Source organism: Artemia sp. Qi Xiang Cuo, chromosome 3 (genome assembly GCF_049724085.1).
Source record: "Artemia sp. Qi Xiang Cuo chromosome 3, ASM4972408v1, whole genome shotgun sequence".
NCBI classification, from domain to species: Eukaryota; Metazoa; Arthropoda; class Branchiopoda; order Anostraca; family Artemiidae; genus Artemia; species Artemia sp. Qi Xiang Cuo.
Window position 1 is genome coordinate 56,300,357 of NC_142796.1, and position 27,914 is coordinate 56,328,270.

General features: G+C 35.3%; 1 protein-coding gene and 1 long non-coding RNA gene across 4 annotated transcripts in view; one reads left to right on the plus strand and one right to left on the minus strand.

Moving 5' to 3' along the window:
- The window catches only part of LOC148954311 (uncharacterized), a 47,329-nt gene extending 27,458 nt beyond the window's left edge, over positions 1-19,871 (plus strand). Inside the window, exon 3 of the long non-coding RNA XR_016141504.1 lies at positions 19,595-19,871. This is a non-coding gene — a long non-coding RNA (uncharacterized LOC148954311). The remainder of the gene's footprint in view (positions 1-19,594) is intronic.
- Positions 1-27,914, minus strand: part of TrpRS (Tryptophanyl-tRNA synthetase) — a 57,601-nt gene that overhangs the window by 6,658 nt on the left and 23,029 nt on the right. For all 3 annotated transcript variants that reach the window (XM_089086219.1, XM_089086220.1, XM_089086221.1), the window contains exons 3-7: positions 23,786-24,017; positions 16,081-16,263; positions 12,277-12,382; positions 8,730-9,011; positions 2,108-2,248 (exon numbers count right to left, since the gene is read on the minus strand). In XM_089086219.1, the coding sequence (XP_088942345.1) occupies positions 2,108-2,248; positions 8,730-9,011; positions 12,277-12,382; positions 16,081-16,263; positions 23,786-24,017 (944 nt within the window). The remainder of the gene's footprint in view (positions 1-2,107; positions 2,249-8,729; positions 9,012-12,276; positions 12,383-16,080; positions 16,264-23,785; positions 24,018-27,914) is intronic.

Genomic DNA, 27,914 nt, shown 5'->3' on the forward strand with positions numbered 1-27,914 from the left:
TAATCAAAATTTTTAAGCCACTAACAGTCACCACTAGTTTCACCCCAATAAGGAATTGAATTTAAAAAAAATGATGAATTAAAAAATGATGAATTAAAAAAAAATAATAGAAAACAAAACAAAAAAGAAATAAAAAGTTATGCCACTCCTTGAGATTTTGTCAGGAATCTTGTGATTCCAGTCCAGAGTTTGACATCTTTGAAGGGTAAGAATCCTAAATATTACCCTCAAAAGGTATAATGAGTATATATATGTTATTATTTAATATCCTGGTATTTTCTTTCAAAAGTTAGAATTTTTTGCAAGTGAATCTTGAGATATCGTGAATTCTTCTTGGCACTTTAAATGAACTAAAAGCTGTTGCTCAATATCGTCGCCAGCAAAGCATAAATAGCCGGGCGGGAGTTTGAGCGGGCAGATGAAGAAGATTACCATATTGGCACAGCATGAGCGACCCGAGCTGCATAGTAGGGAGTTGGGGGTGGCAGTTTAAGGAACCGCAGAATCTCCAAGTTCCATACCCTGTGGAGCGTTCAATTTATAGAGGTGTTTTACCTGGACAGCATCTACATTAATCATTTGCGTCTAAGTTATAGACGTAACCTACTGAGGCAGAATCAATTCCTACTTAGGTAAGGTTGGGTGTTTGTGATCTGAACCTGTGATCTGTGATCCTGGGCACTGGGTGTGTGAGGCTGGGTGAACTGGGGATTGTCAAATATTGTTCTCCAAAGACAATGTTGACCTGGTGCTGAAATTATTCCCAAGCTGATATTTCTGCATCTAGAATTAAGGTTGAGCAGAAGTTTGATAGTCCTGGCGAAAAAACATTCCGGGTAAAGTATTTTCCCATCTATTTTTGATAAATAACTAAGTGGTTTTGCTTCCAACCGCTAAATATTAAAAAGAATTGTATACCCTTAGCCTTAGAGATTCCTTAAAGAAGTTAAAATATCCAGTTAAAAAAAGAAATTCTTCAATAGTTGATATCGACTATGGCAAAGTTATATTATAGTTGAGATGAATTTCGAGATTTACATTGTGATCGTTCTTGTTACTAACTCAGTTCAATAGCTAGAATTTTAAAATAAAGACAGAAAAATGTCATCATCACTCGCTAGTTTCACATCTATCAATATTTTTAGAGATAATTTAAACCACTGTGCTTTCAAAAAAACAAGAAACTTTAGGGAAAAATGTGAACATTGAATATTAACTCAATATCATCTTCCACGCCATGTGTTTGTAACATCAAAAACGTGCGAATCTACAGGGTGATCAGTCGTGCAAAATCTTGGTAATAATTTAAATACGTACTGGGCTATATCTAAATGGCATCATTTTTCCTAAAATGAAATCTCCATTTAAATGATTATTTTGACACATTCAATAAGACATTTCTTTCGAAACACACAGTATTTACTACAATGATATTTAAAGATTGTTGTCGTTTCTTAGCCTCGCGAAACTTTTCTTGGCCTAACGAATTCTTCCTACTAAAGACAGTTGCTTCTTAATGACAGTCAGGAAACCCAAAACACATTTTTCAGTTTTTCTACTCTCTTGTAGCGGCGATATATCACCGCTGTTACACTTAAAGGGCATCAGACATTCTCAGACTTCAGAGAAAATTACCAAAAACCATTTGTAAAGCTGTTCTCATAGGGATGAGTATCAGGAGAATGTAGATCAGGAGTACTGTATTGTGGTCGGACATAATTTCCCCAGTTGGTCCTCCCTGTGACGGCAGCTGACCAAATGGTTTCGGCAATTATTTTAGGAGATTTAAAATGTCAAGATACGACCTTTACGCGTAACAGCGACAACATTGATCAATTCATCACCTCTTGAGCTCCTGATACCAGATGATTCCGATGGTGTCAGAGGCTTTGCCACTGTTGAACAGCAACGACATTGCACAATACACAACGTTTCGAATTCCTGGTGCTCGATGATTCCAATGGTGCCAGAGACTTTGCCAGTGTTGAACAGCAACGTCATTGCGCAATATACTCCCCTTGAATTCCTGGTGCCGATGATGCAATAATTAAATTATTGATTATTCAAGTAGTAAAAAATAATAAAAAAAAAAAAAAATCATGCTTACCTGTCTAATTTTTTCTAATTTTTCATCATTCTCTTCAAAATACGTCAAATATTGAAACGATATGTCGACTGAGCAGTCACCGCCCTTTTCCCGGTGCTCTTCTACTGTATCTCGGCCACCAGAGTAAGCATATTTATTTATCTGAAAAATAAATTGCCATGAAAAACGCGTAAAGGACTCTTAATGTCAATAATATCAGTTACATGTCAAACCATTGAGAATCAGAGCTTATTTGTGGCTTGGAGTGACTTTGACGTGACTTGAAGTTTTTTGTTCTTTACAGTTGCTTAAAATTTCATGCCAAAGATCCCACCAGGTTTCGAGTTCTTTTGACAAGATCAACGCTTAACAAAACACTTTAACAAAATTTAAAACGTTAGATACGCGCATAAAAAAGAAACTCAAGGAATAATTTGAGTGGTAAATCGAAAATTAGTCCCAAAATTAAGCCAATGGAATTATACCCTTTTTAACTCGGCTGTACAGGCCAGTAATTTCTCTTTCTCTTTTCTCAGAAAGGTGCAATTTTCCAAACAAGAGGAAAAGAAAGATTATTATTCGATATTTTTGTGTTAAAACGCAACGAATTCCGTTGGGTTACTTTGTAAAGTATTTTTGAAAGTCACTCACATAATTTCTGGTCCCATAATATGATTCGAAGAATGGCAATTACGTAACTAGAGATAAAATAACCAATAACTCATAGGCAGCATAAAGGGCGAAATGGCTTCAATATATTATACAGGATTTGTCCGGAAAGTAACAGGACTAATTTTCTTTCGCCACGATTGTACTTCGGAGCGTACACACTCCGACTGGATTCGCTAGAGGGATTTCCTAGCTAACAAACGAGCTGCTGGTCAGTTGTCTCCGAGCATCTGGAGAGTCAGGACAGGTATTTTGGCGTGACCTGTTTTCTATGAATGGTGCAAGCCGAAAATGCGGCGTTCGTTAGAGCAGAGGTACGCGATTAAATTCTGTGTGAAACTCGGTAAATCTGCGACAGAGACTTTTGATATGATCAAGCAGGCTTACCCAGATGTTGCTTTAGAAAGAAGTGGTGTGTTTCGGTGCCACTAAGCCTCTTTAGAGGGCCGGGAAGAGGTCGCCGATGAAGACAGTGCTGGAAGACCTTCGACAAAAACCAACAATGTGACCCGTGTACGCAAAGTTTTAACTCAGACCGTCAGCCAAGTATTCGTTTAATTGCCAAATGTTAAATATATCGAAATATGTCCTGCATGACATTGCGACGGTACATTTGAACATGCGCAAGGTGTGCGCGAAGAAGGTCCCAAAAGTGCTCACTGACGACCAGAAATAGCGGCGAGTGGAAGTGTGACAAGAAAATTTGAACATGTGTGAAAGTGACCCCCCAATTTTTGCATAACGTAATCACAAGTGACGAATGCTGGATATTTGAGTATGATCCCGAGACAAGGAGGCAATCTTCCAAGTGGCTCACGTCGGCGTCTCCTCGCTCAAAAAAAGGCAAGAATGAGCAAATCCAAAGTGAAAACGATGCTCATTGTGTTTTTTAACATCAAAGGCATCGTCCACCATGAATTTTTTCCTCCTTGACAAACCGTCAACGCCAAGTTTTATGTGGAAGAGCTCAAGAGACTCAAAACGAAGGGTCAATCGGGTCCGACAAGACATCACAGTCGACTGGAAGTTGCACCACGAAAATGCCCCGACTCATACCGCCTTTCTCGTGAACAGCTACCTGACCAAGGCTGGCATCCCAACGCTTCCGCAGCTACCCTACAGCCCATATGTGGCTCCCCGGACTTTTTGTTGTTTCCTCGACCTAAAAGGCCGATGAAAGGCAAGTACTTTGAGGTGAAAGAGGGGATCCAAGCAGCATGCACCGCGGCTCTCAAGGCTATTCTGGAGAATACATACCGTGACGCATTCAATGCTTAGAAATCGAGCTGGCAGCGCTGCATTGACGCAGAAGGAGCCTATTTTGAAAGTTTTTAAAGAATTGTAAAGATTGGCTCAATAAATGTTTTTGATTTGACTCAGTCCTTTTACTTTCCGGACAAACCCTGTATGTAGGCTATATTATTTTTTATCACTCCGCTTCATATGGAAGGATTTGTGGTAGAAAGTTTAAAATGGGCTTTTGTATTTTTTTTTCTGGTTGTTTCAAAATTATGGAGTACCTAGTGTACTGCCAAATTTTACCAATGTAGTTATCCGAAACCGTAGAAACAAATAACCAGAAATGATTCGGTAAATTTAACTACACGTAGCAATTCAAACATTAACAATCTGCTGATTTCTAATTCAAGTTAAATAAATTAATCAGAACATGTGTTCTTTAAGTTCAGAAATTGATGAAACCGATAGAAATACACTTGGCTTTCAGTAAAGCCTTAATAACGCCCTGACTTTCGGAAGGTTTAGTGTCTGTGGGGATTCATGTCATTGTTGGTAGTTACTGAGTAACTAGTTACTGAAGTTACTTAAGTGTAGTTACTGAATCTTTCGACTATTTTGAACACAATGGGATATCTCAAATTTTTTTTAAGTTTTTTGGGGGTAGAGTGGGGGGGGATAGAAAAATGGGCACGGGTGGTGTAATGCTTGCCTTTGATTTTTTTTTTTTTTTTTTAGAAAGAACACTGAAATTTTCAATTTCCAATCGAATAAGCAAGCCCATTTTAAACTTTCTACCACAAATCCTTCCATACGAAGCGGAGTGATAAAAAATAATATAGCCTACATACAGGGTTTGTCCGGAAAGTAAAAGGACTGAGTCAATTTAAAAACATTTATTGAGCCAATCTTTACAATTCTTTGAAAACTTTCAAAATAGGCTCCTTCTGCGTCAATGCAGCGCTGCCAGCTCGATTTCAAAGCATTGAAGGCGTCACGGTATGTATTCTCCAGAATAGCCTTGAGAGCCGCGGTGCATGCTGCTTGGATCCCCTCTCTCACCTCAAAGTACTTGCCTTTCATCGGCCTTTTAGGTCGAGGAAACAAAAAAAAGTCCGGGGGCCACATATGGGCTGTAGGGTAGCTGCGGAAGCGTTGGGATGCCAGCCTTGGTCAGGTAGCTGTTCACGAGAAAGGCGGTATGAGCCGGGGCATTTTCGTGGTGCAACTTCCAGTCGACTGTGATGTCTTGTCGGGCCCGATTGACCCTTTGTTTTGAGTCTCTTGAGGTCTTCCACATAAAACTTGGCGTTGACGGTTTGTCAAGGAGGAAAAAATTCATGGTGGACGATGCCTTTGATGTTAAAAAACACAATGAGCATCGTTTTCACTTTGGATTTGCTCATTCTTGCCTTTTTTTGGGCGAGGAGACGCCGACGTGAGCCACTTGGAAGATTGCCTCCTTGTCTCGGGATCATACTCAAATATCCAGCATTCGTCACTTGTGATTACGTTATGCAAAAATTGGGGGGTCACTTTCACACATGTTAAAATTTCTTGGCACACTTCCATACGCCCCAATTTCTGGTCGTCACAGACCACTTTTGGGACCTTCTTCGCGCACTCCTTTCGCATGTTCAAATGTACCGTCGAAATGTCATGAATGTCAAATTTTGGTTAATTTTGCATTTGGCAATTAAACGAATGCTTGGCCGACGGTCTGAGTTCAAAACTATGCATACACGAGCCACATTGTCGGTTTTTGTCGAAGGTCTTCTAGCACTGTCTTCATCGGCGACCTCTTCCCGGCCCTCTAAAGAGGCTTAGTGGCACCGAAACACCACGTCTTTCTAAAGCAACATCTGGGTAAGCCTGCTTGATCATATCGAAAGTCTCTGTCGCAGATTTACCGAGTTTCACACAGAATTTAATCGCGTACCTCTGCTCTAACGAACGCCGCATTTTCGGCTTGCACCACTCATAGAAAACACGCCATGCCAAAATGCCTGTCCTGACTCTCCAGATGCTCCGAGACAACTGACCAGCAGCTCGTTTGTTAGCTAGGAAATCCCTCTACCGAATCCAGTCGGAGTGCGCAATGCTCCGAAGTACAGTCGTGGCGAAAGAAAATTAGTCCTACTACTTTCCGGACAAATCCTGTAGACGATGTACGGATTATGCAGATAATCTGTGTGTCCTCGATTAGGATGTTATCAAAATTAATGAATTAGTCGATGTTCTGAGAGTATATAATGTAAAGATAGATTTGAAAACAAAGATTAAGAACAATAAATATCAAAGCTCAAAAATAAATGAGAACTAAGACTAAAAGACCATTAATATCCTTTTCTCAGGTGAATTTTCAATTACGAGAATTTACCCTAGTTGGTAGTCTTATTAGGGTGAGCAACCGCTTTCTGAAAAAAAAAACTTGGCTCGATATTTCAGAGAATGTAGTAGAGCAAGGTATCTTAAGGAACAACAAAGGGTACTTGATAATATGGTATCAAACAGGAATGTAAAACTCTCCTTGATTATACAGACAGTTTGAGTGTCCTAAATCAAAATATTAGCAAAATAAATAAACTTATGGAAGTTTTGAGAGCTTACAATACAAGAAAAGGTATGAAAATTAATGTTAAGAAGAATAAGTCGCTTAGACTTAAGACTAAGGGCGAAGACCAAAAAAAGAGCAGCATGTTATGTACTTTCTGCTTTAGATTTATTATTTTTCAAAACTTTAGTCCTTTATTTTTTTTAATTTTATTTTCTTTTTAGTCCAGTAGTTTTAATGTTAGTCATTCGATTTGATAAGTTTGTTCTATCCAATTCTGATATATTTTTTGTATGTTATCTAATCAAAAATTTTGGCTTTTTTTTAGTTATATTCCAGAAATTTGTTAATTACTTATTTATTCATTACCTAATTAATTATTCCTGATTATTTTTTTATCAATTTTTTAAACTTTATTCCTTATTTTAAAGTTGTATGCTTCGACCTTTGCACAAATTTCAGTTTATAGCAACCTTTATGAAAAAGATAAAGTTGAATTCATCTTAAATGAATTCCTATTCTCTCCCCAACCACAAATGATCTTATTTCCATTCAATATGTGAAAAAAGTCACCCGGCCAAGTAGACTACTTAAATCTACAAAGATTATCCTCTAATTTTGTTGAAGGTAAAATAAAAGGACAAAATAATAATATAATTTATTTTTCCCCGGTATACAATATAGTAAAAATAGTGGAGTATAGGAAAAAGAGGAAAAGAAACAAAAGGACAAAGAAATTCAAAAAAGACAAACAATCAAAATACAAAAGTGAGGTAAGTTCACTTACCTAGGTAGTACTAATAGTTAAGATGGTTGATGCAGTGAAGATGTAAAACAAGCAAAATGACCAAGTTGTTTTTACACAGTTGAAAAATGTTTGGAAGAAAAGGAGGATAAAACTTAAAACTGAGAATGAGGTTCCTAGAACTAATAGTAATGACAGTGGTCAAGTATGGCTCTGAAAATGCGACGATCCGGAAAATGGAGAAGGACTATGCTAGAGATTTTTCAAAGAATTAGTCTTAGGATAGTCTTGGGCACCCGTCTGAACAACCGCATGTAAAATAATAAGCTACAATGATCAACAAAATGGGTTCGATCCCACTATCTGTAAAAAACTTAAGGCTGTTAAATCATATTTTAAGACGAAGAAAAATAGGTTACCAAAAGACTATATTTTGTTGGTAGTTTGGTCATATTTTAAGACAAAGAAAGATATTTTGCCCAAAGACTGCTTTTTGTTGATATTTTAGGTTGCCAAATGACTGTTTTTTGTTAATAGTTCGGTCATATTTCATAGGAAGAAATGCTGCCTAGACTGCATTTTGTTGGTAGTTCGGTCATATTTTAAGACAAAGAAAGATATTTTGCCCAAAGACTGCTTTTTGTTGATATTTTAGGTTACCAAATGACTGTTTTTTGTTAATAGTTCGGTCATATTTCATAGGAAGAAATGCTGCCAAGACTGCATTTTGTTGGTAGTTCGGTCATATTTTAAGACGAAGACGAAGGAAGATAAATTACCAAAAAACTGGATTGATAAAGCAAAGCTAAAATGAGAACAAGGAAGTACAAAAATTGGGTGGATAGACTTCCTAAGAAAGGATATAAAGGAAGTGTTAACTTAAATTGAGGGAGCACAGGGTAAAACACTGGACGGAAGGAAAGGGGAAGAGCGGCCGCAACTGTTTTTGCCTCATCCACCTTGGTAATACGACGAGTTTAACGGTACTAGATGTAGTAGCAAGGCATTATCCAGGGGGGAGTCGATTAAGGGTTTGACCCTCCAACTAAAAACAAATTTTACCGGACTCGTAAAAAGCGTTTTATAAGGGTTTTTTTTACAACACCCCCACCCCCGAACCAAAATCCTGGAGACGACCTTGTGCAGCAGCAATCATTTTTTGAACAACGTGGAAACTTACCAAATCAATAAGTATTAAGAATAGTTTTGAAGAATTTATTTGATTAAAAATTCTGCAGAAAATCTACAGATGGTCTAGAAATCTTACCTGAATAGGCTAAAATTAAATACTGTAATTTACTTAATCGGCAAACCTTTCTTATTTTTTCTTAGAAACACCAGTATAATTAAAGCGATATTAAAGAACTGTCAACCTTTCGGTGACATCAATTACAGATTTAATTTATCTTTAATTAAGACCTTAATTAAAAAAAAAGTACCTTTTTTTTTATTTGGTTTTCTGTATCTGTCAGAAAAATTGAAGAGGTGGGATCACTGGCAGACATCTTAGTGTTTGCACCTTGCAAAGCTGGGAAAAACTTCGAATGTACCAGAGCAGGTTTTTGAAATTTGATCCGGGGAGCTACGTCTCGCGTCATTCGGAAATACGGATCTTGATCAATTCCGCACGGAATTAAGCAAGGTACATCGGTTTTGTCTTTGAATATTTGAGGGAATGCCGACGAAAAAGACGGCACGGCTTGGATGAAAGGAAACGACAACTGAAAAAGAAATTATAAAAGGTTATATAAATATGTAATGTTTTCCGATGCTCTATCCTGAAAGTACCAAGGACAGTAAACATGTCAAGAGGAAACTTTCACAGCCATGTACATCTGAAAAATATCGGAAAAATTGGGAATTCAATTTTTAATGAAAAAGGGCTCCATATGCACTTACGGAGTTTATCGCAGTAGGGAGCACCAATTAAAAAAAGAAACTTGAATGAAAAACCACGAAATAAAAAGCCAAAAAATCAAGGCCCTGAAGCCTAAGAAGGTGTAGCTTCCCTATGAGCGTATGTTTGTCATTGAGAATCAACAGCATGTTAATATTTGAGTTTTTACGAATGAAAAGCATCGTCAAATTTTACTAGTTAATTATGTTTATTCATCTTGATGGTTCAACGCGCCTACATTGACAAATATTAAGGCTCTAAACGAATTTTCTCATACTCATGACCTATCTAGATATTATATAACTGGTTGTGTTCAAAAAGGTTTTCTTTTTTATGGTTTTTAAATTGTTGTAATTCCTTGTTAAAATGCCGGGAGGACTTTGTCTGATGTTGACTTTGCAGACGATGTAGCCGTCCTCAGCGAAAATATAGACCAACTTAAGTCTCTACTCGAGACGCTCTCCTCCACTGCCTCCGCAGTTGGGCTGCAAATGAACTGGAAGAAAACGAAGATCAAGCCCATAGAAAAGACCGCATCGGTATCACACTTAACTGTTGCGATCAACGGTCAAACCGTCTATTTGGTAAGGTAATTAATTTATTTCGGATGAGTAACATAAACAAATAGTACGATCGGTGATAAAATCTCAGCCAGATCACCCAAGGCAAACTCTGCATTCGGATAGATCTCAAGAACAATCTTACTCGAGCCGAAAATCAATTGCCCTAAAAAGGCAAGAATTTTAGATCCCACGGTCTCAAACCTTTGGCTGTACTCTTCTGTAACATGGCCAATAACTCAGACACAGCTAAGAAAGATCGATGCCATCCAAACTATACACCTGTGTCGAGTTGAAGGCTTCAAATGGTATAACAAGATCCGCAATACTGAGATCCTGAGGACCTTCAAGTTGATGAACCTCTCCTCCCATGTAGAAGCTCGTTCTCTAAGATGGTATGGCCCCTTACTCTGCCTCCCGCCAACCACCCCTGCAAGGATCATATTGGACTTGGATTACTTAACTATTAGGAGTACTCTTGAGAAAATTCGTATACCAGATGGGCTGTACCAGATGCAGTAAACCGACGTCTCTTCAATCGTAAAATTGACTCAAATAGGACCCCACCCTTAACCTTGGATAGGGCTACAAGAGGAAAACCGACAGGACTGTTAGGTGGTTCTCTACATGTTGAGGACCCTGCTGAGCAAGAGCGATAAGTCAAGTAAGTCAAGCCTTGTTAAAATATATACAAATATTTTTGCAATTACCAGTCTTTTGCTTTTTACGCAATTTAATGTCATTTCATACTGTGGTCTTTTCAAAAATATTTGATTATTGAAGCTAGTTAGATTCCTAACAACGATATATACTAAGCTTCAAACTTTTGGTTTAATCTTTTAAGGTTTTGGTGTTGTTGTAATCCCTTGTCAAAATAGAGAAATATTATTTACAATAATTGCAAATTTTCGTTTTTTGGGCCTTCCTACTGACAATATATAACTGGTTGCGGTTAAAAAGATTTTCTTTTTTAAGGCTTTTGAATCGTTGTAATCCCTTGTCAAAATATTTACAGATATTTTTGCAATTACCAGTTTTTTGCTCTTTAAGCAACTTAATACAAACTTTTTCATCCATGAAAATTTTAGATTTTTCTACATAAATGTGAGAAATACGACAACGTCATTGTAACACTGATGTATATAAAAATAACGTCACTCACATAATATTTTTTCTAAAATTAAGCCTCTTAATGATCTTCATCAAACTTTTGACCCATCTAGATCGTTTTTTTAGGCCAGAATATACCAGGATGCCGTTTTCGAGAAAAAATTAATAAATAAATACATACACAATTATTGCTCACTTATAAAGAAAGTATATATAGTAAAAGGATCTGAGACTTAACTTTGAGAAAAAAATTGACAGGGAAATTTGAGACATGAAATGAAAATTTCAGGAAATGTTCATGAAAAAGTGTAAAAAGAATACACTATTTGTGTGAAAGAAACGAATAATTGAAAAAGAATTCATAAATTGTTCCATAAATAATTATAAACAATGTATTACAAGTAATAAGGAAGTACCTGAGCATGAAATGCAAATATGGCAAATACATCTGAGATTTTATTTACGGTTTTTAACTTGATTTAAAGATTTGAGGGAATACAGACAAAAAAAGGATGGCATTATTTGTATAAAAGGAAATGGTAACTGAAAAACTACAACATATTAATGAAAGTGTGGAGAGGAGACAAACCTATGAAAAATTCTAGGGAGCATTGTTTCACAAATTTTTTTCCTTTTTAAAGAAAATTATCATATTCCTCAAATGGCCGAAAAAATAGACACTTTTAATGCAGTTTAGGGCTTCCAGTGGAAGAGGTTAAATGCCCAGTCTCCCAATCCTTACGGACAACCATAGAGTTTACGTCGAAGCAATTTTAATTGCAAAAAGTATGAATTTAACTTAGTGAAAAAAAACGTAGTTTTTGAATTTCTTGTAAGAATCAATTCAGACTTAGAAACTGGATATGTTGCATAGAAGACTAAGTTCAAAATTAAAGAATGGAAAAAAAGGCGAGTACAGTGAGAACGGGTTTCCATTTTGCCATTTCTATTTACAATTCAACTGGTGAGCTTTTGGAGAAAAGGGGAAGCCCAAAGAGGCATGTAAACAGGAATTAAATTTCATCGAAGGGAAGGGGGGTTTTAAAAAATCCACATTTTTTACACCCGACCTGTTGTCCATATGAAATTTTTAGAAGACTTCTCCTACCAGAAAAAAATTGAAAATAGATGTCCGAAAGTGCACTTAATGTACCCTCCCCCTCACACAAAAACCACCTGGTCCCCCTTTCTTTTTGGGTCAAACCTATGGGCCATTACAAATATCGCAATCTTTACCCTGAAATTCGGAAAGTCCCAAAATTGAGAACACAGATTCGGATAAAGGATCATACAATGTCAATCCATAATTTTTCACTTTTTTGCTTATTTTTTTATAGTTTTTTTTAAGTTGTTTTCAAAGAGCTCGTGAAGGCAGGATCCTCCCTCCTACATAGAGGTCAGGAACGCTCAATACATTACCTTTCCCATGCAGTCACTATCTGAAAATCCAAATATGCCTCTATTTTGACTAAAGGTAACCCGTTTCTTGATTCTAGCAAGAGTCTCCTGGAAACCAATGCTTTGCCTGAAATGTTAATTCATATTAGTATATGACTATATTCCCCTTCCTTCCCTTGTTCTTGAGTAATCAAATTCAGTGACCTTACTGGTACATAGAATCAACAAATGAATGATTTCATGACCAATGCGACTGTTGTAATTCAAATAAGGATATTTCTCATTGTCATCAAGAACCAACTGTCTAGGTACTTATATTCCGTTAGCCATCCAAGATACGATGAAAAACACATTTTGAAATATAATTGGAATAAATAATAAAATTGAAATATAATATAATTGAAATGCAAATTGTTAAATAATTTTTAAAGAAAATGTCCTGAAGATATGCAAGCGGGAGATAGAGCATACGTTAACTTCTGAATTCATTACCAGAGCCGAATACAGAAAATTACAAGAATCTAGCATTAAAAAAAGAATAAAAAAAGAAAGAAAAATAATTTGAAAGACTACACAGATGCAAAGTAATCCTTAAACTGGAACCAACACCAAAACTATATTCAACTAAAATCTACTTCCAAGATAAAAAAGAATCATCAGATGATATTTTTGATTTGCCTCAGTTCCCATATCGGGTAAAGATAGACTAGCTCTTAACTTTCCTATGCTATAGAAAACCGATCAAGAGGAAAAACCGAAAGAAGCAATGTTGCTCCGCAACAAATTACATACAAAAGTCTCCTTGTTTCCATTTCATAGCATAGCTCGACTAAAGCTTATATATTTATTTTGAAGAATTGTGAGTAGCTTTAGGATAGCGCGGTTTTGAGTTGTTAATATTTTTGGTGTTATTATTTTTGCCATTATTACTACTTTGTGTGCGAGTATTGTGCGTTATTAAGGTATTATTTGTCTTATTTTGCGTCTTAATTATTGCTGTGTTATCATTATGTAACGGTACCGTTATTCTATATATGATTTTATTAGGTCCGTAAGTTTTTGTTTTTGTTTTATTTTTCTTTTTTTTTGCTTTTGCCATGGCCCAAAGAGGCTTTTGTTATCTTCTCATCAACCTATCTATTGAATTATATAGAACGATGGACTATACCCCCTAGTAATATTAATAAGATTGTCGATCTGAATAAAAGACACAAGTAGGATTAACAATTACAGCTGTGATATAGTGGCATTAATATTTCCCAAACTATAAATACTATGCCAAAACAAAACAATTATTTTCTCTAGCATTCTGCTGTAAGCTAAACTAAGATCTGGTAAAATCAACTAAGTGAATTTTGAAAACTACCGGCCTATGGCCAGCAGGAAGAATAACAGCTACAATCAAACGAATATCACGCCTGCATCGCAACAAGGCGTCCTCAATGTTGAAAAAGGAAAAAAAACTAAATAAACAATTTGAAAAAAAAAGGAATGTAAAATCAAAAGAGAATATAAAAAATGGAACCAACATATACTACTCCGAGTAAAACAAGGAAAGCAAAATACAAACAGTCAATGAGCTACTCCTGCCACAACACAGAAGCAATTGAGTGGCTTTAGATCATTTATTTGCTCTGATGGTTTTGTTTTCCTACGGTTTTATGTCCAAGCGGACGTTATTTCAATAAGGTTTTTACGAAAAGATTGGTTCCAGTTGCATATTACTCTTGTCCAAGGTGTGGGGCAAGTAAGAAAACCCTGAAACATATTTAAGAGACAATATGGCCGCAGTTGGAAATTAATAAAGCTCAAGGTGTGGAGCATGAGAGGAAACTCTGGAACAAATTTAAGAGAAAAATGGTTCCAGTTACAGATTACCTATGCCCAAGGTGTAGGGCAGAAGAAAAACCCTTTCATACGAGTTTCTGGCATTTATTTTAGTGAGAATTACTATTTTTGAAGCTGGTAACTATATGGCTTTTTCATGAGTGCTGGAAACAAATTTTAAAAGAACGACAGAGTTTATATAGTCCATCTTAGCTGCAAGATATGGGTGGCGTTAGTTTTTTTCCTTCGGTTTTTTCTAGACTTGTTCTTTTTTCAAATAATAGTTACTGTTATGATAGCTGGTTGTCTTTGGTTGTTTTAGCCTTATTTTTTCTAGTTAATAGTTGCTACTCCAGTAGCAACTCAGCAAGGAATTATGTATTTTTATTGTTTTCCTTCGATTTGCTTTAGACTTGTTCTTTTTTCAAATAATAGTTACTGTTGTGTTAGCTGGTTTTCTTTGGTTATTTTAGCCTTATTTTTTTCTGGTCAATAGTTGCTACTCCAGTAGCAACTCAGCAAGGAATTATGTATTTTTATTTATAAACATATATATATTGTTTCTGTATTATCAGTATTTCTGATATATTTAATTGGTGCTTATAACTAGTAATAAATTTTTTTCTTTTTTTCTTCTATTCCTGGCACGCCCCTAGGACAACTTGCCTTTGCAAGTTCATGGGCAGGCTAGAATATTTAGTTGATTGACTTTGTTTTTCATTTATTATATATATATACGTATACATTTTGTTAAGTTCTATTTTTATTAATAAACTTAGCTTAACTATTGTTTTTATAGTTGTTTTGTTATAATAGTAGTTTTTCTTTCGTCATTTTAGCCTTGCTCTTTTAGTTAATATCTTTTGTTATTTTTACAGTTGTTTTTGTTGTAACAGTCAGTTTTCTTCTTAGTTTCACCTTTTTACGTAAGGCTGCAAGGGATGGGTAAGGGTTCTTTTTTTTAAATGATAGTTATTGTTGTTTTACAACTGTTTTAGTTGTTATAGTATTTTTCTTTGGATTTTAGTTTGTTTTTTTTATTTAATAGTTGTTGTTGATTTTATAGTTGTTTTGTTATAAAAGTAGTTTTTCTTCAGTCATTTTAGCCTTGCTGTTTCAGTTAAAATTTTTTGTTCTTTTTGTTATAACAGCTGATTTTCTTCTTAGTTTCATCTTTTTACGTAAGGCTACAAGGAATGGGTGGAGTTAGTTGTTTTAGGCTTGTTCGTTTCCAGTTTTTTTTTTCGGTTTTGTTGACAGTTCATTTCACCTAATAATTACTGTTGTTTTATAATTGTTTGTTATAATACCTTGTTTTCTCCAGTTGTTTCAGCCTTACTCTTTCTCAGTTTATTGTTGGTTGTTTTTTTTTTTTTTTTTTTTTTTTGTAAGTGATTTTCTTCAGCTGTTTCAGCCTTATTTTTTCCCAGCCTAGCAACAGAGATTGTCCAATATTAAAACATATCAATTGTTCTTATATTATCCAATTTTCTCAAGAATTGGAGAATATCAGGTTACACGTTACAGAAAACACGGTATAACGTTAAACGTTTTATATATTAAACGTTATAAGGTTATATATACTAAAGGTTATAACGTTTATATATGACGTCTTAAATATTTAACGTTATAAAATCGTCATCCTTTGTCTATATTTTTTTATGTATTTTAAGAAGTTAATGCTATCCTTAAGTGTATATCCAGAGATTAAATGCTGAGGAATTCTCTCATTTTTTAAATTGGTTGTTTAGTTTTAATTTGTCTTGATTAATAGTTGAATTTTTAATCTATTTTTCCCATATATTTAAAGTACTAGGCTACTATGCTAAAACTAGAAATTGTTATAACTAACACTCACCCCATTATCAGGGGTCTTTTATATAGACACGGTACTGTTATTATATCACGATTTTTTTTTCTTGTATTTTCCATTTATTTGTTTTCTAGGTGACGTAAATTTGATAAAACAGAGAAAATGATAAAAAGAAGATTAATTACCCCATGTACTCCAAATTTCTGAAAATGAACGTCTTATCTGGGTGAAAACCAATAGCTATAATATCTTTTATGTTTTCAACTGCCATTTCTTTTACTTTTTCTAAACTTAAGTCCTTCCAGTAGTACTTCTCGTCATCAGTAATTTGTATAATAAGCGGAACATCAAAAACTTCCTGTAACCATCTGAAAAATAAGGAATGTATGAGAAAAATTTGCATGAAGACCATTTCTAAAATACTTTTAGTGCCTTATATGGCAATCTAAAAAAAATGACATCAAAACTCCTGCAGCCATTTAAAAAATTGAATTTGAGAAAAAAAACCGTAGGAAGGCCATTCGTGGACTGTCTGAGTGCTTGGAGCCAGGGAGGTGACCCGCCGTGGAAAAAGTGGGGTAGTATAGTAGCAATGCTAATTGGCAGTTTTCATGGCCTAGTGAAATTTGTAGGCTGATTTGGCAGCTTCTGGAATTCTGTTGAATTCTGCTACTGGCGGCTTTGGAACTTTTTCAATACCTGGAGATGGCAACATCAAAAAAGTGAATAAAAAAAAGCTCGTATGAGTATCATTTAGTAATTGCTTTTAGTGCCTAAATTCAAGGAGATTGTAACTTCGACAGATTGCAATTTCGAAGAAAATGAAAATCCGTACAAAAAAGGATTGTATGGAGGCCATTTGCAGACTGTTATATAAGTCAAACAGATAAAAATTTCAGCGTTTGACGTATCTTTTTCTGCTGAGAAAAAAAAAATCTGGAGATATTCTGAAGGCAAGCTGATTAACTCCAAACTTTTCGTGTTTTGCCACAGTTGACACTTCATGCATCCAGGAGAATAAACACACTAGACATAATTTTGGAAGCCATGACTGGTTTCAGTTCGTCCAATCTTGACAGCGTATTAAAAAAAACACCCTTCGTCACGGCCAGACACCACATAGTATTTTCAGCAGCTGGGTGGTGACTATAGGTTCCTGTAGTCTTTGTGCTAAATACTTTCAGCGGTGCCACGAGATGGTTGTCACCTGTACCCCCGTCAAAGCCCTTGATCAAATATTATTGTTGGAATTCATAATGACGTCCTCCCTCTAACAAAATAACAAGTTCTATTTCGGATACTGAACGATTTTTTGGGGAGCCAATTTTACCAGCTTTCAAATACAATATGCATTGACGCCTTTTATATATGCTGATGTAGATTTTCTAAAAATAAGAGAATCTAGCAGCTTTTGACAAATGAACCAAGGAGGAAATTCAGAACCCCCCCCCCCCCTCTTAGTAGACCAAAAATGCGAAAAAATGAAAAAATTTGTAACTTTCAGGATTCCGTAATATCCAGAGAGGGGAAAATATTTATGGAGACCAAGTAATTAGTTATAAAAGGTACAGCCAAATCAATTTTTATATCAAAAACCGCGTTTCCTAATTCTTTGTGTTGAGTGAAAAAAGAAGATACAACACCGCTTGGAAAAAACTGATACTTCCAAATACTGTGAGAACAAACTAAGGCAAAAAAAAAATCTGAAACTACACCGGCCAAACATGACAAAACACAAGAGAACAAAGAAACAACGAAGTAGCCTACACACATCAAGCGAAAAGGGGATAAAAATACAAATAGTTGGATCATGACCTCCACTCAAAAAAGCCTACACCAAATAAATTTCCGTTTGATAATTTAATATTCCATACAATATGGGTTTAATATTCAGTTGTCTTTTTACCGTTACTGAAGAAAGGTACTTTCTGTGTTAGTTTTGTTCTGTCAGATTCGTCTTTTTACATTGTCTTGTAGACTATAAACATTATTCACTTTGTTAAAAACAAAAGTACTCTTATTCCTTCACTGATGACGGTTGAACGACGGTCTCAACGGAAATTTTTACGTTTTTTTCTCTTTTTTCGCTGACTGATTGTCGTTTGTTGCTGTAGTCATGATGAATTTAGGCTAATAGATGCGGATCTTCAGAATACAGTCCTAAAACGACGGATTCAAACGCGCCTGCTGTTAAAAAAGCCATTGCGGAACTTGCTAATACCCCTGAAATTTATCAAACTCTTTCTAAGATTTTTTAGCCCTGAAAGCAAGTGATAAATCTGGATCTAACTCGGTTTCTTCAAGTATTGCCCCGATTTACGAGCAATTAGTTGCAACTGAAGCACAGCTGGAGAAGACAAAAAGTGATCTGCTGGAAAATATATAAGAAGTCTGAGAACTCAAATTGAGAATTTGGAGGAGAGAATTGGTCGAATAGAAGAAAAAGCTTGATGATGATGATCAAGAATCCTTGCTTGGCAGTCTTATATTTCATGGGGTCAAGCAGTTACCTGGTGTAGACACTCGTACGACAATATCTCGCATTATAAACGGCAAAATGTCTGTGACTGACCTCTCGTCTTCTGATTTGATTAATGTATACCGTCACCGCTTGAATAATTAGACTTCACAGCATGAAGAAAGTTCTATTAGAATTTCTCAAATCATCATTAAATTTTCTAGCAAAGATATAGCCCGAAAAGTGTTCAAAGCAAAAGCTAGACTTGCTTCAACTGGTATTTTTGTATCGGAGTCTCTAACAAAACGTCGCCGGGACATTTTGAACGCTGCGAAATATAAGTATGGTCAGCGAAATGCGTGGTTAGGTCAGGGTCAGATATTGGCAAAGCCTAGTGTAGGGTTAGTAGTCAAGGAAATCCGCTCTATTGCTGACTATTTAGTCTCAGATGTGATTAGTGTTTTTTGCATTTGTTTATTTTTTGTTATTTTTTGCTTTAATTTTATTTATTTTTGTTCTTGTTTTTTTTTCTATGCGTATTTTTCTTTTTTACTGGTAAGAGATGGCCGAGTTTGAAGTAGGAAAATTTAGCCTGGAGGATTATTTATCTAGAGGAATTGCCCTTAATGATGATTCCCCAATAACCCAGTTAAAGCTAAAAAAAAATAGTGTTTATCTGCGTACGCCAAATAAGTTTTTCGTCAATAGAGAATGACCAATGTTTGTATTAATGTTCATGGAATGTCCATGTGACATCAAGTTACCTAGATATACTCCAGTTACTAGATGATTTTTCTTCCCAGTTTGATGTCGTAGGGCTATGTAAAACGTTTTTGTGTGTAAACAGTCTCTTTCGCTTTATTCATTTCCAGGGTACAACCTACGTGTCAAAAATCGTAGTTCACTAGGCCGGGGTGGTTGGAGTGCACTTTTGGTGAAGGAAGGGATCAGGAGTTGTATAAGGGATGATCTTTGTATATGGAGGGAAGGTAAGGTGGAAATTTTTTCAGTAGATATTGAATTTAATAAAAAAAATGTTTTACTAGTGTGGTGTATAAGCCTAGCGCTCACTTTGATGAGTTTACTCATGGATTTATTGAGCTCCTTGATAAAGTTCCGAATGGTGTTAGTCATATAGTGATTGGGGATTTTAATTTTAATTTATTGATCTATCTAGTCAAAATGGTGATTTCTTAAACTTTATGATAGCAAATGATTTATATCCACTCGTGATATTCCAGCGAGAATCACGAGTCAATCTGCAACGATTATTGACAATGTATTTGTTCGTGTGTAATAGACTGGAGTCAATTGTTTCAAGAGAAAGAATGCCCTACTAAAGCCCTGGATTGCCTGATAGAAGTCATTAACCCTATTTATGAAAGGACGTGTCCAGTAAAAGTTTTTAAATCAATGAACCTTGTTCCCCATAAACCAGGGATAACAGAGGATATAATTGACTAAATAGAATTAAGAAATCGGATTTATGAAACATATTTTGATTCCAAAAGTGATGAGTCTTTTATTTTATTTACAAAGCAAAGAAATCAGGTGAATAAACTGAGTAGAAAATCAATGTATGATTATTATGGAAATAAGTCGGAGGAAAGTAAAGGTTATATAAAAGAAACGTGGAATATTTTAAATGAGATCATTGGGGGTAAGGGTAAAGAGACCACGGCAGATATTAATTTGGAGGGATGTAACCGTGGTGATTCAACAGAAATTGTGAATAAGTTTGCTAATTTCTTCTTGAATATTGGCTCCGAGGTGCAATCTAGCGTTAGCAATAAATATAATGAAATGAACTACAATACTATTAATGACGTCCGTGGTAAAACGATATGGAATTTCAGCCGGGCACTAGTGAAGAAGTGCGTAGAGTTGTGCAGTCACTCAAATCTAATTCTGTCGGTGTTGATGGTTTGTCCCTTCGAGCTCTTAAAGTGCTGTTAGCATTTGTTCTTCCCTGCCTGCTTTTTATCATTTACCTGTGCCTCGAAAATAGAAGTTTTCCAGTGCAGTTTAAGGTGGCCAAGATCCTTCCACTTCACAAAGGTGGTCGAAAAGCAGGTATGGAAAACTGGATACTAATATTAATTCTACTAATCTTTTCAATGATACTGGAGAAAGTGGTTCATAAACGGCTCTATAATTTCCTTCAGATGAATAGGCTTTTGAGTCAGACACAGGCAGGGTTTCGTAAAGGTCGTACCTCGGCGCATACCTTAAAACATCTGATCCAAAGTGTTAAGTGTGCAATAAAGACTGGTGAAGCACCTGTGTCTATTTTCATCAAAATTAGAAAAGCGTTTAACACGATTGACTACCATGTGTTACTTTGTCGAATGATCCTTGAAATAAACGAGATTAGTTTAATATGATCTGAAATGTATCTTAACGGTAGGCTCCATAAATTTGTTTAAATGGTGTAGTCTCGTTATCTTTTCATTTAAATTGTGGTGTACCTCAGGGCTTAGTGCTGGGCCATATACTTTATCTAATTCACGTGGACATGATGCGCTTTTATGGGCAGGATGTATATACTACTTTTTTTGCGGATGACACTGCGATAACAGTATTTGCAAAATCAGTCGATGATTTAATAGCAAAAGCTAATAATGCTCTCAAAAGACTAGAGGTGTTTACGAGTTTAAGTTTGCTGTGCGTGAATGTAAAGAAGCCGTTTTTGCTGACATTCTGTAGAGTGAGTGGTTCTGTTGATGTAAGTGGTAAAGTACTATTGTGTGAAAAGCCTGTTGTACAAATTGAGTCACTTCGGTACCTTGGCTTCCATATTGATTCCAATCTTTCATGGAAACATCATAGCGACATTGCAAAAACTGAAAAAAAATTGAAAATTTCCGCAAAAATTCCACGTGGAGTTGGCATTCTCAGAAGATTGAAGCATATTCTGCCAGAACGTACTCTTCGCAAGATATATTTTGCAATAATCGACCCGTATATATCATGTGGATGCGTAGTCTGGAGCAGCAATTTTTATGTTAATTACAGGCGTGTCCAAATTCTACAAAATAAAGCAGCAAAAATAATTGTGAAGTACGTAAAAAATGTGAAAGACACCAGTGTATGCTTTAAGTCTTTAAGGATACTCAATGTTGAACAGATAAGGGACTATCAAGCGGCAATGTTTGTGTTTAATTATGTGCATAATCTAGTCCCGGAAACTTTTAATGAGTTTTACCGTTTCAGAAGTTCTGTTCATGAGTATGATGTAAGAAGATGTGATAACTTGATTGTAGATTGTAATTGTTCGAGATCTGGTTTTACTTTGAAGTATCTGGGTCCTTCTGTATGGAATTTGCTTCTTGTGAGTGATAGGGTGGCTGAGCACCTCCCACAGTTTAAAAAAGAGCATTTTGAGTTTTTTGTTGTATTTTTTTTGGGGGGGGGGGGGGGCGGGTGAGTGGGTTATTGGGCTGAAAGGAGGAGCGGGTTGAAGCGGTGGGGTTGAATGGAGTTGTATTTGGATAGTGGTTCTTACCCTGGGGGTGTTTGGGAGAAGGTGATTGTCTTTTTTTGTTATTATTATTATTTTAATTAGTCTAGGATGTTTCTAGGAATATTTATGTAGTTTTTTTTTCTTTTTTCTTTTTATTAATTTAGGATGCCTTAAGGAAAGTTTATATAGCTAATCACTACGCGTTAGCAAAATGTATATTTTTCCCTAGCGTAGTGATTTATGACTGTAATAGTTTATATTTTTGTTTGTTATGTTAATAAAAGTCAAAGTCAAAAGTTTTAAATTTCCTTTCTATCCATTATCCTCCTTATTTGGGAAAAAAATAAGGTACTAACAAACCAGATAATGCTTAAATTCATGTGAAATAGATGTGAATTATTGTATTATTGTCACCATTTATAGTAGAAAAAAAGAGTAAGATAAAATGTAAATGAAAGAACAAATCTAAAAAAGAAACAACTGCGAAAAAGTATAATAGCAAGAGGGACGATTATCATAAAAAAAACTGTATATGTATCATGAAGAAAAACCCTTACAAGATTGCCCAGCTCCATCAAAAAGCGGCCCTTGCGTGACTCCCCAATATCATAAAAAAATAGCCCAGTAAAGATTAAGAATAGCGGCTATCCAGACGCAGATATGCTAGAACAAAAAAGGGACATTTTTGAATTGCCAATTGTATGCTCATTTTTAGAGTTTTATTCGTGTTTTCGACAACTCATCTCCCCTTAATTATCCCATATAGCTCTTAGCTATATAAAAACTAGCACATAAAACAATTAAAAATTTACTTTATAATACGCAGTATATTCATATTGATCAGATTATCATGTTTCCTTCTATTATTACTCATGTTTTTTAACTCATTTAAAATAGTTTTTTTTAAACAAACATTCAGCCCAATCATTTTTTTTTACATCTAATTTACATCTAAGCTGGATATTTATTTCCAAGTCCATAGATGAGTAACCGGTTTCACAACAGACCAATCGAAGGCAAGAACAATAAATAATTACATTAATAGGGTTATATATGTTTCCATCAAGAAGGGAGGGGGGTACATTGTCAGGACAAGGACTATTATATTGAAATGGAGCATAAAATAAGGAATCTAATGGGACGACTTTTATTTTTTGTTTGTTTTGGATAGTGGTTCTTACCCGTTTTTTGACAAAAACGCGAACAACTCCATAAGAAAAAGCATAAAATTATCAATCTAAAAATATCTCTCTTTGTCGTAGCATGTCTCCTTCTGGAGAGCCACTGTTCTTAACCTTTGCCAATAGCTCTTAATGATTGCCTGGCATCTTTGAAAAATAGCTGTTACATGGCTACACAACATCATCAAAAATTATCGTTTACATGATTCCTCGGTATCATCGAATAACTGCCTTTAAATGACTGCCCAGCGTCATAAAAAAATGTTCTCAATAATTGGAAAGTGTTATTTAAAAATAACCCTTACATGTAAAATAGTAAACACCCCTTACATAATTGCCAAGTATCATAAAAAAAAAAAAACAGAACATCCATAGAATAGCCAATGGTATGTATGTTTGTGATCAATAAGCATAAATATCGAACTAAAAAACTGGTTCAGATTTCAAAGCTCTGTTACTCCGTTTTTTAGTTGGATTTTTAAGGAAAATAATATGTATGGTTGTCGACGCACAAGATAAATGCACAAATTATCAAAACAAAAAATATCAATTTAAGATTTAAAAAATCAAATACAAAGTTACATTTAAAAGATATTTATTTAGTTATGCAGTCACATAGTCAACTCTTTAGAATTAGCTTGAATTAGTATGAATACAAAATCATCTTAAAACTACAGAACTAACTACAAAATTCAAATTATATATTTTATATGACTATATATTATTTATATAAATACATAAATTATGACTGTCATAAATTATGACAATAACACAAAAGGACGACTTACTTTGTAAACAAAAATGGAATCAAATGTCCTAAGTGCATAGCATCAGAGGAGGGGCCACGACCTGTATAAAGGTAGAACTTCTTTCCCTTCTCAACACAATCTAAAATGACGTGAAGATCTCGATGGCTAAAAAATACACCCCGTCTTAGGAGGGGATGAACTTCATCCACCTTAGCAACTCTTTTGAATCGTTCAATTAGCGACTCATCAATGGCAGAACATCCAAATTTCTCTGTAAAAAAGGATTTTCTAATTAAATATATTGTTTTCTATATGAGAATAATTCAAACTCTAGTAAGAACGATAAAATCTAAACACTATGCTTGATAAGCCATGTCTTGGCCATAATTTATAACCCGATCGTCTTTAAGTTTTGCGAGCACCAAAACGGGCCGACAGTTTTGGGAAATCTAGAGGAAATAGGAATATTGATGCTCACAACCGTGGTAATTTTTGACAAAACAACGGTTTTCCAAGGCCATTTTGCTGCCTTATTAGAGCTTAGGTCCCTCTGGGCCCCATCCCTACACGCAATAACTGAGATAAGGCAAAGACCCAAATATGGTGTTGGGATAGAAGAAAATTATTACATATTACTGTTTTATTAATCATTATAATTTGTTTAGTAAATAATTAATTAACCGATCAAATTGAGTGAGTTAATTTATTGACTGGATTAATTAAAGTAATTAATTAATTGAAAAGCATATGCGAATTAATTAAAGTGCATAGCCCTTAAATAAAACAGTTGTAGAGACACGCGCGTCCAGTTTGGTTTTAAATCATTTTAACGAATTCTAAATCCAGTAGGAGATTGAGGTTGTGCTGATGCAAGAAATGTTGGTAGAGAAAGAGCGAAGAAGCCGACAATCATGGTGAAGTTAGATGTTGAATTCCTTTTAAGAGACATGTTTGGCCTTGGTGGGATTAAGAGTTACACGGATCTGCGACATTGTATCCTGTGACGGATCTTTCAGATGTATTGTCAGGGAGCAAGGCCGTATCCAGGAAGGATGGTTACCGGGTTTAAAAGACATATTCTGGCTATACCTTCAATCGCCACAATGATGGCTTAGTACTGATTTGTCAAAAACAGTAACAAGTATTCACCATGTCTAGTTATAGTACCAAGAATACAGCACTCGAGGTCACTTCCAGATGAATAATCTGGTTCAAGAACATACTACTACTACCCTAGACTACTACTACTACTACCCTAGAACATACTAAGCACCGAGCCGCCTGAGGCCAACACGGCTATGGACGCTTCTCATCCATCCCAATCCATTCAGTGTCCCTCTTTACACCCTCCTAAATGTTCCCCTTTTCCTTATATCTTTCCCGACGACACCCTCCCACCCTTTTCAGGGACGACCTGCTTTTCCGTGGGCCATAGACGGTTGGCCGACAAGGACAATCTTTGGCAATCTGTCCTCCTTCATCCGCAGGATATGTCCCAGCCATCTCATCCTTTCTCTCATTATAGTCCTAGAAAGTGAAATTAAACCACACTCTTTGTACAGCTTACTGTTTGAGATACGGTCAGTCAGTTGGGTGCCCAGTATGTTCAAAAACATGCATTAGTCTGATAATATTCAATTTTTGTCTATTCAGAAGTCCATTTCACAGAAATTTACAGGGAATTGCAATGTTCTATGGCCCAGAACCCTGCACTCTACTAATTAATGTCAAAGCAGCCATTTTTCAAACTTCTATCGGTGTCTTTACAATTTAGAATCAACCTACAAATGGCTTCTCGATCCATCTTCCTGTAGATGATGTTCCTACAATATCAAGTATGTACACCATTTTAGCTACAGTGCCAAGAATACAACACTCAAGGCCAAATCTAGAGGTTCAATTGACGCAAAACCATACCAACCCTCAAAAATTCATAAAATTATACAAAAATAAGTTGGGAAAAAAACTGTTTGAAGTGCTTGGAATTAACTGCATTTTCTTTTCCTGTTTAGCAACGTTTCTTAATATTGCATGGCGGAACCCTAGCTAGATGCTACGAGGATTTCAGTTTTTCAGTTTAGAGCCACGGGTGGCAAGGTTTTCCACTTAGAGCCATGACTCTTGAGGTCAATATACCCAAGAATTAACACTACTTTGACCTGTGCTGGCCTCATGTAGTTGTATGCAGCAATTAGACATAAGTAGAAGTCTTGAATAGGTAACAGTTATACCACCATATAGAAAGGAAGATATTAACCCCCAAAGATCTTTTTAAAAGGTCTTCATTACTAGTAAACCTAATAAAATGAGGAACGTTTAAATACTTGGCGCTAAAACTACATTTTATGGCACAGCCTCACTTTCAAAAAAATTCTCATGACATTTTTTGGGTAGCTTTCACCTATAGGAGGAGTGGCAGATTTTGCAGTAGCTAATTGAACTTCAATTTAAATAATTTAGTAAAAAGTTGTTTATTTATAGGTGACCGAAAATAAAAGAAAAATGCACCAATAAGAAAATTAAACACAGTGTTTGATTATTATTGGTAATTACCTCTAGCTAAAATTAATGCCGGGACGACAAGAAAGTTTCCCATGATTCCAATTGCACTTGAATGTCTCAATTCTAACAGAATTTCAGACTCAAATAAAACTTACTGTTTTTCTTTTACTTATTCCCCAGCCACACAACACTTTTTGAAAGATCTTCTCTAATTAGTGATGATTTGGGCATCAAACAGGTAGTTCAGGAATCAATTGAAGTTAGACTCAAAATAAACCACAACACTTTTTTAAACTGGGACTTAGGAGAACATTAATTAAATTCTTCATACACAAATTTAATTAAAAATGATCTAACTAAACATTTTAATAAACCAATAGATAATAGCAGTGAACCTGTTACAAAAAGACCTTTAAGGCTTGCTGCCAAAAAACCAAGATTAGCTTTGAAAACTTGCATTTAATTATTTTATTTCGTTTGAAAGAATTTTATCATTTCATATCATTTTATGTATCAGTCCTAGTTGGACTTCGTTGAAGTAATGATGCTAGGGGTGTTTTAAAAGTTTTTTAAAAACATTTTTAGTTTTAAAGTTTGCATTTTAATGTAAGTTTTATATATATATATATAAATATATATATATATATATAATTATAATATATATATATATATATATATATATATATATATATATATATATATATATATATATATATATATATATATATATTTGTTGGTGTTATGCTGAAGACGGCCCTTGGACATAGGGTCGAAATATCCATTATTTTGAATTCCACTCTCTTGAAAAAAAATTTTCCTATTGTTTCTAAGTGTGTTAGCGTGTTTTTTTATTCCTCTTTACGATTATTTCTTTCTTTTCTTCTTTTTCGTCTTTTTTTATCGATAACAATTAGGTAGGTAGACCAAGACCATATCCAAGGGAGGGATTAGGAGGTTTGAACCCCCGCCCCCTCCAAAAGAAAAATTGTTTGACTCATAAAAGCGTAACAAAAATACACATAAACAAAGTTTTGATGCGTTTTTTACAGTTTTGTAACCCCCCCCCCCCAGAAAAAATCCCGGATACGTCCTTGAGGTAGACCTAGATAGTCACGCTACCTAATCAGATCTAGACATGTTTCTGATGCAACAGTTGACTTATCAATTATTTGCTATTTCCGAGTTTCACAATAGGGAACTTTTTCACGAGTTAACAAATAGGGAAAAACATACAAGTTTCTAATAATTTCTGGTTTTTAAATAAAATTATATCATACCTGGTCAATCATAGTTGCTTAGTACAGGAAAGTAAACGTGAAACATTGACATAGCCCGGATGCACAGTTCATTTCAATATAAAAAGCAAGTAACTTCATAAAAAAAAGGCCTTTAGAGGAGCCACAGTTTTTTATTTGTGGTCTTTCTAGCTATACCCTCTGGCGTTAAAACACCAGAGAGTATGGGGCAACGCCCCCCTCAAAGATAAACAATTTGTAAAATAGCTGATAATGGAGTTTTCTAGTATTAAACTTAGAGATTCAGAAATATAAGTTTCTACCAGTCCTGGCAAATCCAGTGGCACCAGAGGTCATGAGGGAGCCTGTGTCCTCCTGGACTGTTTATCTTCTTCCAATGATTTTTTAAAATGCCTTTTTTTGTATTTTCA